At 42.1% G+C, this 14,502-nt stretch overlaps 1 protein-coding gene across 1 annotated transcript in view; it reads right to left on the bottom strand.

Annotated features, from left to right (window-relative positions):
• LOC145350124 (ropporin-1-like) overlaps nt 1-14,502 on the bottom strand; it is a 35,847-nt gene that overhangs the window by 13,825 nt on the left and 7,520 nt on the right. Inside the window, exons 2-3 of the mRNA XM_080199059.1 lie at nt 4,178-4,301; nt 2,053-2,214 (exon numbers count right to left, since the gene is read on the bottom strand). Coding sequence (XP_080055185.1) covers nt 2,053-2,214; nt 4,178-4,301 — 286 coding nt within the window. The remainder of the gene's footprint in view (nt 1-2,052; nt 2,215-4,177; nt 4,302-14,502) is intronic.

Raw genomic sequence — 14,502 nt, 5'->3', positions numbered from 1 at the left:
CAAAACTTTGGCAGAAAATGTGAACTTGCCCACTTAGGCAGGAAGAATGGAAAAATGGTATATTATGTGAATGGAGAGACACAGTAGAACTCTATGGTATAAAGGGATTTGAATGTTCTGGTACATGAAAAGTTGGAATGGAATGTATGTGCAGCAAGTTATTAGGAAGGCAATGGAAAGTTGGTGTTTATTGCAGTTGGAATCAAGTATAAAAGTAAGGAAGTTATGCTACAGTTGTACAGGATGTTAGTGAGACCACATCTGGAGTTTTGTGTACAATTTTAGCCTTTTTACTCAAAAAAGAACAAATTGCATTAGAAACAGAATTGTTGAGGTGGTGATTATATCCGTTCCCATGGAAGCATTATAGAAGGATCTGCTAGACAAGCCCAAAACATATAGCATTGAAGAGCTACTCAAGGATGGACATAAGTATGAAGCAATCCTTGCAGATTGATGAAACTTACAGGTCTTAAGTACAATCCCAAGAGTTAACACACTTGACAAACCAGAAACTAATGATGATAAGCACAACAAGATGAAGAGCAGTGAACACATTTTTCACACCGTCAATCTGGTGGAAAATGTAGATATCATCACACCATCCAAAGTGTTTACCAAGATTCACGTGATCTGTTCTCAGAAAGTTGGTAACTATTCACTATTAGCAAAGTTTGACACGGCCAAGTGCAGAACATATCATGAGGATTCTGAAAGACATGTGTCCACAGATACAAACGCTATGACAAAACCTACTACTGTGAAAATTTCATTATACGATGGTTCATTCATTCCATGTACTGGTTTCATAGTTCTGGAATGCAAGTATAATCAATTCTCCCAAATGTCAGAGATGTTCTATATTGTGGAGACTAAAGGATTAATAATTGTTGTTATACCAGCATGCACTAGTCATAATTCATGAGATTAATTAGAAACTGTATGGTAGATCAAGCTTAGAAACTAATCCAATCGCCTCAGTTCATAAACTAACATTGAAATATTCAGAATATTTCAACAAAATTAATAGTTTCAAGGCACTGAAACATTACACTGGCAGGAGAATGCAAGCCTATCAATTGATCTCACTGCTGCCACCATGTTGTGTTTTTACAATATATAGACACAATACTCATAAGAAATTATGCAAACTTGCTATGGGTTCATTTGTTTATACTTGTCACATAAAATACATATACAGATAGAAAAATTAAGGCATCAGCAGTGGGGCTGTATGTGCTGTGGTGTTCTTCTCACTGGCTAAAGTGAAACTGAAACTGGATCACATGACACACTTCCCTTCTAGTGATAGCATGCTGCTATCCCTTAACAGCATGTTACAGCATACCTTTGCCCCATAGATCTTCTTGGGACTAGGGTGATGCCCTGGAGCAGCCATGTCAACCTGCCTTTACCTGATCAGTTTCTGGAGATACAGGTATGTTTTCTAGTACTTCAGAAGTTGTAGCTTCAGTCCCTGCCAACCTCCATGAAGGTTTTAACAGCTGCAATTGGTATCAATAGGGAGGAGAACAGGATTCCTGTTCTGCCCTCCCCGTGCATTGATGATCATTGTTGGAACCAGGGTTGGCGTTTTGGAATTGATATGCCACTGACATTTTTACTTCCCCCTGCCACCTCTGACAACTCTGCCTTCATTACTGAAAATTTAGCTTGCTGATCAGAAATGATCCTATTGATGGCAGAACAGGTTTGAGGGACTAATTCCCTTCTTCCAGTTCCCACATTCCTATACAGTTAGTTAACAAATATATGAAACTTAGAATCTGACTTATTCTTTTGAAGACTTCTTCTATCTCCACTTTTAATAATGAAATGTTTATTTTTTACTATTAGATCCCTTGTTTTCTGCAATCTTAATTTTTGACATCTTAGGTAAATTTCCATTCTCCTTTCAAATTCCCAAAATGGTCTGCATTCTATTTGTTTAAAAGAAAATATCTCTTACATGATAGCAAACAGTTGCCAATAGCCCATGATGTAGCAGAATCTAGTTATAAATAAAAAGTAAAGTACTGAAAGTATGCTTACAGGGTCAAGGATGCTGCAACACAATGCAAAAAATTTCATCCATTCAAGCTCCACGCCAAAACCACCCACAGTCATTATGCGTCTTAGAACGTCTGATGGCAGGCCAAGGTCATCCCATTTTTGTTCAATTTCTTTTGATTGTACTATTAATCTTCCATTTACCTTGTAGAGAAAAATGAGAACAGTTGTTAATTTTTGTAGCTAAAACGCTCATAATCAGTCATTAATTGAAATAAAACTTTTGAATGATGTTCGAATAAATCACTAATCTATTTAGAAAAAGAAAAAGATGACACATTTATATGGCATTTTATCATTCGCTCCAGACAAGTACTTTAAAACCATCAAAGTAGTTTTTTAAAGTTCAGTTACGGTCGAAATGTATACAAACATGTCAGCCACATTTGCAGACTAGCAAGGCCCAGTACTTTCAAAATTATAATTTTGATCCCCGACAAGCGCTATGTAAGTTTATTAACACCTTTAACTGGCTTCAATTAGAAGAACAAGATTTCTGTCCCCCTGCACTGATGATCATTGCTGGTACTGGGATAGGCACCTGGAAATTGTCATGTCATCGAATGCTGACACTTTTGCCTCCACCTGCCCCTGCTTCCATCCTGACTTCAGAGAGCCCCCAAAATTCAGCCCAGGTATTAGCCATATCAAGCACGATCACATCTAATGAGAGGCTGAATGGATTCTTCTGGTTCCTGCATTCCTATTCACTTAATTAAGAAATATACAAAATCTGACTTATCCTTTGAAGAGTTCTACCTATGGAGCAGGAAATTAAATGAGTGTCCAGTCAATCCATGGACATTTACAATTGTTTCCCATTTACTTCAACCATCAATTGAAAGTCCATGAGGATGTTTTGCATCAATTTGCCTGTCCGAATCAACTACGGCTGACCTTTAAGTGGGAACCAAGCAGTTGAGTCTAAGTTAGACAGGGTTTTATTTTAGTTATATAAATCCTACCTATTGTAGAACCCTGATTTTAACACTACAAGCCTTTAGCTAAGATCAAGCATCAGATGACATCCAAATGGGGTGCAATGTCTTATCTTGAATCTTGTCCTTTTTATGGAGACCATAAATTGGATTCAATTGGTTTTGAATTTGGTGTTTGGAGCAAGTAAGAATGGATTTCCATGTTCAATCTGCTAAAGCAGAAGATCAGAAAGGTGGTTGAGCAGAACGAAGAGGGATAGATGGCCAGAAGAGCAGGAAGTGTGAAGTTGGAGAAAGGGGTGTTCATTCTGGCCAGAAATTATACTTCTGTGGAAAGTGGGTACCGACTACAATTGTTGCCTTGTCCCTCACAGTACAGACCAGGGATAAGCTGGCTTGGAGAAGACATACTGACCAGTTGGTTGTAGCATTGCATCAAAGATGGGAAGCCTCACAAATGACAGAACCATTTATGATGGACTCATTGGTATGGCCCGAGCCTGGAGTTCCAGAGTCAGGGTAGGCTACGCCAAGGGAGGAAGCAGCATCAGCGGCACCAGCCACCTGCAATCTGTCTGAGAGGGATGCCCATGCTGAGCAACAGGATCTTCCAAACTTCCTGAAGACTATTCAGGAAACGGTTCCTGAAACAAGGAAGCAGCCTATACAAATCCCCTATCCCCCGATAAACTCATTGGCCGGAATTTTACCACCCCGCCCACCACGGGAATTGGAGTGGATAAGGCATGGACAATGGGAAGGCCCGTTGACCTCAGGTGGGATTTTATGCTTTCAGGATGAGCGAGGCTGTGAATTCCTACCCCACATGTCCATGTGAACTGTCTGAACGGACTTAACATGGGAGACTATAGTAGTTTGCAATGCTCTGTGCAGCGTATTCACCAGTGTGTGTAGTTATGTTTCTCCATGGTATGTACATATGATTTAGTTGTAGGAGTTTTAGATTAAAGAGGGAGGGGTGTGATATATATATATCGGGGATTTGGGGTGCATCTTGCTCCTCCCGGGGTGGAACCTGGTTAAGCAGTCTAGGTTCTGACTGTGGGACAGTGCACACCTATAATAGAGTTCTCCAGTGTTTATGTTACAAGGCCTACTTTATAGTTTTTTTTGCACCATAGTTTGATACGTACATACATAATACTTACTTGTGCATGTAAGGCCCTTAATAAACCAGGTGTAAGTGTTGGTTTGCAGGGGGGCAGGGATGATGATCTCTCCTCTCTTGATCTGCCCGGACGGTATCCTCCATTTGACAGATTTCGAAAGTAACTGCAGAAATAACATAAATATAAAATGCTGCCCTGCACATAATCAATCAAAATACTTTATGATGTATGCTTTTTTCACTTGGTTGGTAAAGAAAATTGAAGATATTTTCTATTCAAACTAAAGTTAATTTAATTCATTTTTTTAGTTAAAATATAAGAAACTTTTATTGCCCTTAAGACTGCTCTGCAATTCAGTAGGACCATGGCAGATCTTCTATTTTGGCTCTACCATATTTCCATATCCCTTCATTTCCTTAATGTTCAAAATTGATCAGTCTCTGAATATACCGTATAGCTGTGCACCCACACTCCTCTGGGATAGAGAATCTAAAGATTCTCTAAGTGAAGAAATTTCTCCTCATATCAATTCAAAATGGTTGAATCCTTATCCCGAGGCAGTTGACATGAAATTTGTCTTCCTGGTGCATGATATTTCAGCTGTAAGAGTGCCATTTTATCTCCAAAATGATATTGGTGACATGCACGTATTTTAGGTGAACTGTCTCGGATGCTGTTTTGTTAAAGACATTACTGGACATGGAAGAAGGTCCACCATGAGTATGCAAAGCAGGCAGAGGTGATGTTAATTAGTATGTAACAGTGATATGACATCAGTTTGGAGCCAATAATATTTCCACCATCTACAAGGAAGATCACTGAGGTGAAGGTCTGTATTCCAAGAGAGTGGAATACATTCTCTGTTGCCAGAGAGCTGCAGACAGTGCAAGCATTCTTTGCAAGGGTTTTTGGCTTCTTTATGGTGCAAGATGCCAGTGATTAGACTTACCTTGCTTTGTGGATGGAACTTGTCAATTCTGCTGAACATTGGTGTGAAGCCTTGTCTTTTGCAGACATGTGTTGGGCTCCTCCATCATTGAGGATGGGAATGTTTGTGGAGCCTCCTCCTCCTCTGGTGAATTATTTAATTGTCCACCACCATTCAGGACTTGATGTGCCAGAACCACAGAACTTAGATCTGATCTATTGGTTGTGGATTTGCTTCTATTAGTTGCTGTTTGGCACGCAGGTAGAACTGTTGTAGCTTCCTCAGGTTGACACTTCATTTCTAGATATGCTTAGTGCTGCTCCTGGCGTGCCCTCTTACGCTCTTCATTGAACCAGGGTTGATTTCTGATTTGGTGGTAATGGTAGAGTGGGGGATATGCAGAGCCACAAGATAATAGATTGTGGATGAGTACCATTCTGCTGCTACTAATGGCCCACAGCGCCTCATGGATTCCCAGTCATGAGTTATTAGATCAGTTCAAAGTCTACCCCAGTTAGCATGGAGGTAGTGGCACACAGTACAATAAAGGGTTACCTCAATGTAAAAACTGGACTTAAACTCCAGAGGGATTGTGGGGTGGTCACCCCTACAGATACTGTCATGGACAGCTGTATCTACAATAGGCAGATTAGTGAATATGAGGTCAAAAATGTTTTGTCCTTTTGTTGGTTACCACACCACCTGCCACAGACCCAGTCTAGCAGCTGTGTCCTTCAAAACTCAGCCAGCTCAGCCTGTGGTGGTACCACCTTTCCACTCTTGGTGATGGATATTGAAGTCCCCACCCAGAGTACATTCTACATCACTCTCAGTGATTCCTTAAAAATAGTGTTCAACATGGTGGAATGCCGATCCATCTGCTGAAAGGGGATGGTACATGGTAACTGCTGTAAGTTTTCTTGCCAATGTTTGATCTAAGACCATGAGACCAGTCGATATTGAGAACTCCTGGGGCAACTTGGTCCTGACTGTATACAGCATGCTGCCGCCTCCCTCTTCTGTGTCTGTCTTACCAGTGGGATGGTGATGGTAGTAATGTCTGGGAGATTTATTTCTGAGACACAATTCCATGAGTATGATCATATCTTGACTGGTCTGAAAGAAAGCTCTCCCAATTTTAGCACAGACTCCCAGATGTTAGAAAGGAAAACTTTGCAGAGTTGACAGGACTGGATCTTGTCATTTCCAGTGCCTAGGTGATGTGGTATGATCCGTCTGGTTTTATTCCTTTTACAATGACTTTGTAGCAGTTTGATGCAGCTGAGTTGCTTGCATGGCCATCTCAGAGGGCATTTAAGAGTCAGCCACATTGCTCTGGGTTTGGAGTGGCCAGACCAGGTAAAGGCAGTAGATTTCCTTCCCTAAAGGACACTAATGAACCAGATTTTTTTTTACAACAATCCACAATGGTTCCATGGTCATTGTTAGACTTTTAATTCCAGGTTTTTTTATTGAATTCAAATTTCATCATCTGTCGGGCAGGATTCAAATCCAAACTGCAAGAGCATATTCCCTGGGTCACTGGATTACTGGTCCATTGACAATAGCACTACACCACTTCCCCCACAAGCACCAGTGGTAGGACTATTGCCTTTTCTACTATCTGTAAACAACTTGAATATTAGATTATCTAACACATTTTTAAAATTTTCCAATAACACCAAATTTAGGGAAGTGGCAAACAATGAGGATAATGCTAATCAACTGCAAAAGGACAAAGGAAGGCTAGCAGCATTGTTAAAACAATGAAGTTTGTATGATTGTCATGTTTTGGGACTGCCTGTTTAATTCCTGGTAAAATAGAGGATTAATTCTGTCTGATAACAAGCTTTGGCGGCTTGCTTACCAATGGTTGAAGAGAGCCCAAGTGGTCTTACTGGAAAGAAGGCATAAGTTATTCACGCCTGTAAACAATGACAAGGCCAGCTGTGCGGATGGTAGATAGGCAGGTCAGGTTTAGTGAGGTGGCATGACAAACCATAGTAAAAAGTCTGACAACACCAGGTTTTAGTCCAACCGATTTATTTGATAATACTCACAAGCTTTCGAGGGGACTGCCTCTTCGTCAGGTGAATGGAGAGTTCTAGCCTCAGACAGAGCAGATAAAGCACAGACAGTTTAGAGATTACTGATTAGAATGATCTAATCTAAGATCTATGATCTATGATCTAAGATCTATAATCTATGATTTAAGATCTCAACAGGGATCTTGGGTTCATGTCGCACTATCTGTAACCCCCGTGACTTGCCTGGGTTTGCAAAACCTCACTTACTGTACTGTCTGGAGACAATACACATCTCTGTAACCTGTGATCAGTGCTCCTTCCACTCACATTGTCAGCCACTTCAGGTCTTGAACAGCAGGTTAGGTGTAAGGATTCGCATTCTAATCAGTAATCTCTAAACTGTCTGTGCTTTATATGCTCTGTCTGAGGCCAGAACTCTCCATTCACCTGACGAAGAGGCAGTCCCCTCGAAAGCTCGTGAGTATTATCAAATAAATCGATTGGACTAAAACCTGGTGTTGACAGACTTTTTACTGTGCTTACGCCAGTCCAACGCCGGCATTCCCACATCATGACAAACCATGTCAGGTTTAGTAACTGGTTATATTTTAAACTGTTTATTTACTTCCAATATAGAATGGAGTTGGGCATCTAAGTGATAGAGATTCAGCATTTCTTCCTAGATATAAAGCCCATGTGATTTAGCTTGCCATGGAGATGGGCTTTGAGAGGGGAATATGCTATAAGGACATGTTATAGTATTGACTTTTTAAGATTTTCTTGAAAATCACATACAGTTCAGTCTACAAGAATCTGGGAACAAGGAAAAGTAAACAGAATGATAAAGATAGCTGGCCCTGCATTTTAAATGGAGAAAATGCTAGCTCTGTCAGTTACCATGCCCACAACCTCTCAGTATCCATCATTTCAAGTCCACTGATCAGGTTCCCACCCAAATATCATTAACAGGCTGGAATCCCAATTCGCCAGCTGCCTGGGATGCTCTACCATCCCCCACACCTTCCTAGTGGGATATCATGCAGGCAAATTCAGTACAGGTTTTGAGAAGTGGGGACCAGGCACCTTGGACTCCAATGGGGACCAAGGAGATCAGTATCCTTTTAAACATTCTTCTGGTATATCGAGGGGGAACCACTCAAGTGAACTGGGATATGGAGGCTTGTCCTGGAAGGAAGGGCATGACCTCGGGTGGAATGAGGATCCTCTGACTGGGCCATCTCATGTTGATATGACAGAGAAGCAGATCATTCTTCAGATGTTTGTTTCATGTGCCTTACTGGTAATAGTGTTGATGCTTCTCTGCCCCATGTGAGACCTTTGAAGTCTCCTGGTCACTCACAAAGCCATGCAGCTTGTAAAACCAGAAATCTTCCTTGTAGTTTTTGCACTCCCTTCCAAATGTGGGATATCCTTGCTTGAACCCCAGGTATTGTCTTAGACCTTCTTTGAATCACAACTCAAATGGGGATTACAAGAGTCTTGTTTACATAAAGACGAGATGGCCCAATAGCAGCTCAAACTGTTTCTGGCCAACAGAATCCAGGTCAGAATAAGCATCTCCTACTGGAAACACTCAGTCCATGTTCCATCAAGCTTGAGGTCTCTGTCTCTCATCAGTGCAGCTGGTCAGTCCAGCCTCATTGTTTGAGCACAATATTAATGATCCTTACTAGAAAGCATCACAACTTTGTAATCCTACTTGTCTTTAACCCAGTGGCAACTCTTCTCACATCTCTCAGTGAAATTCATCTTTAGGCTGTGGTTTAACTTTAGCATCTGACAACAGAGCACAATATTAGCATCTCCACTACACAAGCATCGACCATAGCTCACACAAAGAGGCACACTGGTCTTTCTATCAGCTCCCCCACCCCACCCCCATTTGACTCCCTAGGAAACCCAGCATGAGGACCACAGAGCCCTCTCTGTGGGATAATGCTCCTGACTTTTGCAGAAAGGATTGTGAGTGTTAAAACCTTTTCCAGCAAAGGGCCTGTAAATGAATCAGTATCGATGACAGTCCAGGTAGGAGGCTGGGGGAGGAGAGGGTTGTGGAGAGGGAACATAGTGGTTCATTGTTGAAGTGAGTGGTCCTACAGTGGCTGTCTTGTGAGAGTGGCAAAATGCTAGGAATAAGGTGGCATGATGTTCAATTCGGATCATGCACCAGTCTTCCATCCACAGTATAGACAGAACCTTTGCCCTCTTACATTCCTGCTAGCCTTAAACATCCTATCAACTGTCCATCATCATTGATAATTCATCCTCAATATGCAAGGAAGGCTTCGGGGAAGAGACAGTCATAGGCAAGGCTAGAGGCTCGTGGTCCAGGCATTGTGAGGGCTCACCTGAATGCACTGATGGATCCAAGAGGTTTGGGGGCAAACAGGGCCTTCCACTTTCAGTGGAAAATAATTTGCAACAGCACTAATGATGGGAATCACCCAGATGATAAAACCATAAGTGACACTGAGGCACCAAGGAGCAGTGTCCGTGACTGTGTAAGCTACCTGTTTTGGGCAGCAGCTCTTCAAAGCTGTGCTGGGAGGCAGAATGGTCAACTTTCAGATGCAGGATGACAATGGGAGTTAGACGGACTTGAGGGTCCAAGGATGGGAGGCTGACTGTTTCTGCTACCAGGTATGTCACTGAGCAGTGCACAGGGCTACTGTCTGGACTGCTCTGTTGGGCACTTCAATAAAGCCCCCAGAGGGTATCGCGAATAGTGATTGCATGCTGTGTCCTGCACAACCTGACACAGCAGCAGGGTGACATGATGGAGGAGGAGGATAAGGAGCATGTGGATTTATCGGGGGAGGGGGAGGACCAGGATGGCATTGAGGAGCAACCTAAGAACATTCCAGAAGATGGAGGATAGAGGCAGGCAGAGTTTAAAAGGGCCAAACGACCAGGCAAGCCTTCATAGCCTCCAGATTACTCACCTAGGAGGCTCTTTGTCAGGCAGCTCAAACCGCCCCATCCCTGTAATCCTTAAATCCTGCCTTGCCCAATCCCTTCTTCCCCCTCCACCATTGCAGAACACCCCCCCATCCCCCCTTGCACTCGTAATACCAACCTCTGAACATTGCTCCAGCTTCACTTCCTCCTTCCTACGAGCGGTACTCCCCCTCTCCACCTCCAAGTGTCTATTTGACATAACACTAGGGTGATGGGCCTGAGATGATAGTGTCAACAAGAGGGTGATGATGACTCACTGTGAGGGAAACTGCAGTGCTCCCCAGAATCTTATGACATCTGACTTCTGCCTCCCTGATGTTAGCCCAACTGACCTCCCACCTCTCACCTCATGCCTGACTGTGAGATGGAAGCATTTTCTTCTGGGCCATGGTAAGGAAGGGGGGAAGGAGAAATGCCACTAGGTCTGGCCTCATGAACTGGTAAGGTTGCCATACGAGGATGACTGAGATTGGTCTCATAGGCTGTCAAGTTGGTGAAGCTGGAGGGCATGTGGGAATTTCAAAGGTTCGAGGAGGAGATCCTACTCTCGAGGGAAACATTAACAGTGACAGGGATGTTGGTTTCGAGATGCAAACATGTTTAATTGTTGGTTTTTACAATCAGTGCCTTTTCTCCTTAACTACATTTCTGTGCCTTCACCTGTGCCAACTCAGTGGTCCTCTACCTTCTTAACTTTCCTGGCCTCTCACACCTTTTAGGTGTGTCCCCAGAAAGCACATCAGAGCTAGAGGCGGCTTCCTGCATTCTGCATCCTCTGGCCTGTGCTCCCCTTGGCTGGCATCATCTGGAGTGCCTGGACCTGGAGAGCACTGGTGGCCTTTCAGGTGTCACAGGTCACAAGTCACCGTGGTCTGCCTGCTGCCCAGGACATGAGAGTGTCAGGAGAGGGGAACACCGAAGGTCTAGAGACTGCCTTGGTGCAAGGTCCCAGGATTCGCTCCAGCACTTCCTCTTCCCACTACTCCATGGGATGAAGGCGCAGCTGGAGTAAGCTCCAGAAGGCTCTGAGTTACCTGATGCTGCCAGCCCTGGAGATCCACCAATGTCTCAACCATAGTGGCAGAATCCTCAGCCATGGTCCTCTGCAACTGGGAAATGTGCTCAGTGCCCTCAGCCATGAACCTGTGTGAATAACTTAAGCTCTGGAGTGCCTCAGCAATGTTCACCAGCACTGAAGTCATGATGTGACTGGGCCCTGCCATCTTGCGCCTCAGCCATGGATATCATAAAATGAGCCAAGCTTTGTACATCATTAGACATGGCTCAGACATCTTGTCTGAGGCTTTCCACTGCTGATGCCACTCTTGCCGTGTCGGCCTGGGTGACATGCAATACCAGCACTATCTTCTGCAAAAGCAAGCTTCCAGATAACTTCAGTTGGCCTTGCATTTGCTGGAAAGTCGCTGATGCCCGCTCCTGTAAAGAAAGATTTGTTCCATATTTGCATCTCTACCAGTGATGGGAAGACCTTTTCCATAGGTCTGACATCTGGCTTTGAAACAGCTGTTTGCTGGGATCCTGGAGACCTCCAATTGCCCACCTCTTTGAATGTTCCTGCCTCTGCTTGAAGTGCTTCAGCAGCCATGTGATGCACTCCAGATAGTTACCCAGAAGCCTGTTCACTAACATGTCCCACTGAGGTAAGTGTCTCTGTGCAGGTTGATGGTGCTGGTGAAAGCAGTGGCGAGAACTCGGTGTCCTTCCCACAGTTGTGCTGTGGAGTCCTCTAAGGGGCTTGTGGGGGGGATAGTGACCCCAGATGGGCTGGAGATCCTGAAAGACGAAGGACATGGGGGGTCAGCATTTGGCTAAGGCAAGCAGGTGGTAGAAAAGAAACTCACTTGAGACAGGACAATTTTGATTGTAATGATTAACTATAGTAGGGATTGTGGAATTAAGGCAAAAATGAAAGATATGGTTTGCAAACAAAGATTAAAAATAACACAAAAAGGTTTATTGAATGAGATGTCCTCTGCACAAATAGAAAACGAAACTAAGACAGGAGCTTATGAAACATTCAATGCCCTCATGATCAAGTCATGTCACTTGCTCTTAAAGCAATCATGTAACCACTTAAATATATTTTATCCCTTCCCTTTTATTTCTGTGTCATGACTAAAAATTACCATGTTGTCATACATAAGATCAACAATACCTGCACACAATACCATGCATCATTAATCATTATCTATGGTCAATAAGATAGACAATCAGGAGGATGTCTATTCCTCTTTGATTGTATACAGCATTCTGGAAATTGGCTGTCCTTGACCCTATAAGTATGATTTGAAACTTCTGCAGCCACTTCTTCTCTTGGAACTATTCTGCATCATTCTCATGATGTATAGTAGCATAGACACAATCATCAGGCAACTCAGATTCAACTAAGTCTTCAGTAGTAGTTTCCACAATACTAGGGGCTAAAGAAGTTGATATTTCTGGCAATGATTCCAAGAAATCATTTTGAGATGACAACAATTGGTCAGCATGGCATCACCAAATTAGTTCATCTTCAGTTTGAACTGTATCAGAAATTAGATACGTTTTTGCTAAAACTTCAATCTCCTTGTTGAAATGAGTGTTATTTTCCCCTTACATCTCGTCTAGTAATTTGAGATTGTTGTTGATGCTCTGTCTTTGAAGCTTCTGGAGGTAATAACAAATCAACATAATTCTCAACTTTCTCTTTAAGAGTTGTAATGCAGGTGAACGTTGGATAGTCACATGAATAGTGTTTCTATAAGATGCCAAAAAGCTATACACACAATGTGATACTGAACCTCGTTATTTTGAAGGTTTTGAAGAATGTTTCAAAGATTGTATGAATCTTTCAGCTAATATATTGGTTTGTGGATGGTAATGTGTAGAATTTATGTGCAGAAAACCATTAACTTTAATACTTCAAACTCTAGTGAAGTAAGTTGTGAACCATTATCACTAACAATCTGTTCCAGTTTACCAAATCTTGCAAAACATTTGTCAAGTTTCAATGGCTTGTTCAGATGTAGTAAATCTCATGATAACTTCTGGCCACTTTGAATGTGCATCAATTATGACTAAGAACATGTAAGTCTCAAAGTGACCAGCAAAATCAATATGTAATCATTGACATGACATTTTAAGCCACTCCTGAGAGCCTAAAGGAGACAACAGTGGTGCATTTCTTTTTTGTGAACCGGATTAACACTGTCCCTCTTCTTCGATATGAGCATCCGGAGCCGGCCAGCAAAAATAACTATTTGCTACTTCCTTCATCTGGACTATATCAGGACATCCTTCATGTAGTTGTTCAAGAACTCTTCTAAGCAGACAGGGAGAAATGATCACTCTGATCCCCCACAATAGATACCCACCTTTGATGTCAACTCAAACTTTCTTGACGCATATGGTCTCAAATATGGATGCGTACAATGCATTCCAGCTACTGCTCCTTTCACTATCACATCCATCACCTTCCTCTTCATGGAATCATTTCTGATATCTCTCTGAATTTGAGAAGCTGTCACAGGCAAATGACCTACTCGCAAGAAGTAAAGAATATTAACAAAACTACTTGGTGGCATCTCCTCAATAGGTAAAGGTAAGCATGGCAATGCAACTGCATTAGCATGGCACTCTGATTGACAATACTTTATATTGTAAATATGCGCAGATAAGATCAGTGATCATCTTTATGATTGACTTGCAGCTAATGAAGGTATGCCTTTATATTGCCCAAACGTAGAAGTTAAGAATCAATGATAATCTGAAAAGCAATATTACAAAATTCAAGTGCTCTTGTCCACTGGAGCCTGTAATTAGAATATTATCCAGATAACATTGTACACCAGAGAATCCACTTAAAATATGATCCATTGATGTTTGAAATAGGGCTGGTGTGGATGTTATTCGAAAAGGCAATTTTTTATAATGAAAAAGACTTTTATGAGTAATGATAGTAAGCAATAGTTGAGATTCAGAAGCTGCATTCATCTATAAATATGCTTGTGGAAGATCAATCTTGCTGAATTTCTGCCTACCTTATAACCCAGCAAATAAATCTTCAATTAATGGAAGAGGATATTGATCTGCACACTTGATCTGGATTTATGGTTTTTTAAAATCACCAGAAAAACGAACTGAACCATATGGTTTCATGACAGGTACAATTGGAGTAGCCCTGTCACTCATTGTAACCAGCTCTAACACATCAGTGTTAACAAGTTGTATTAATTCTTCTTCAACCTTGGGATGAATTGCATCTGGCACAACTCTTGCTTTGAGACTTTTTAGTTGACTATTAGGTTTTACCTTGATAAAAGCAAAATACTACGGATGCTAGAAACTGAAACAAAATCAGAAAATGCTGGAAAATCTCAGCAGGTCTGACTGCATCTGTGGGGAGAGAATAGAGCCAATGTTTTGAGTCT

Source organism: Carcharhinus amblyrhynchos, chromosome 11, assembly GCF_965287045.1.
Source record: "Carcharhinus amblyrhynchos chromosome 11, sCarAmb.v2.hapA, whole genome shotgun sequence".
NCBI lineage: Eukaryota > Metazoa > Chordata > Chondrichthyes > Carcharhiniformes > Carcharhinidae > Carcharhinus > Carcharhinus amblyrhynchos.
This window is presented reverse-complemented; position numbering and strand designations above follow the sequence as displayed.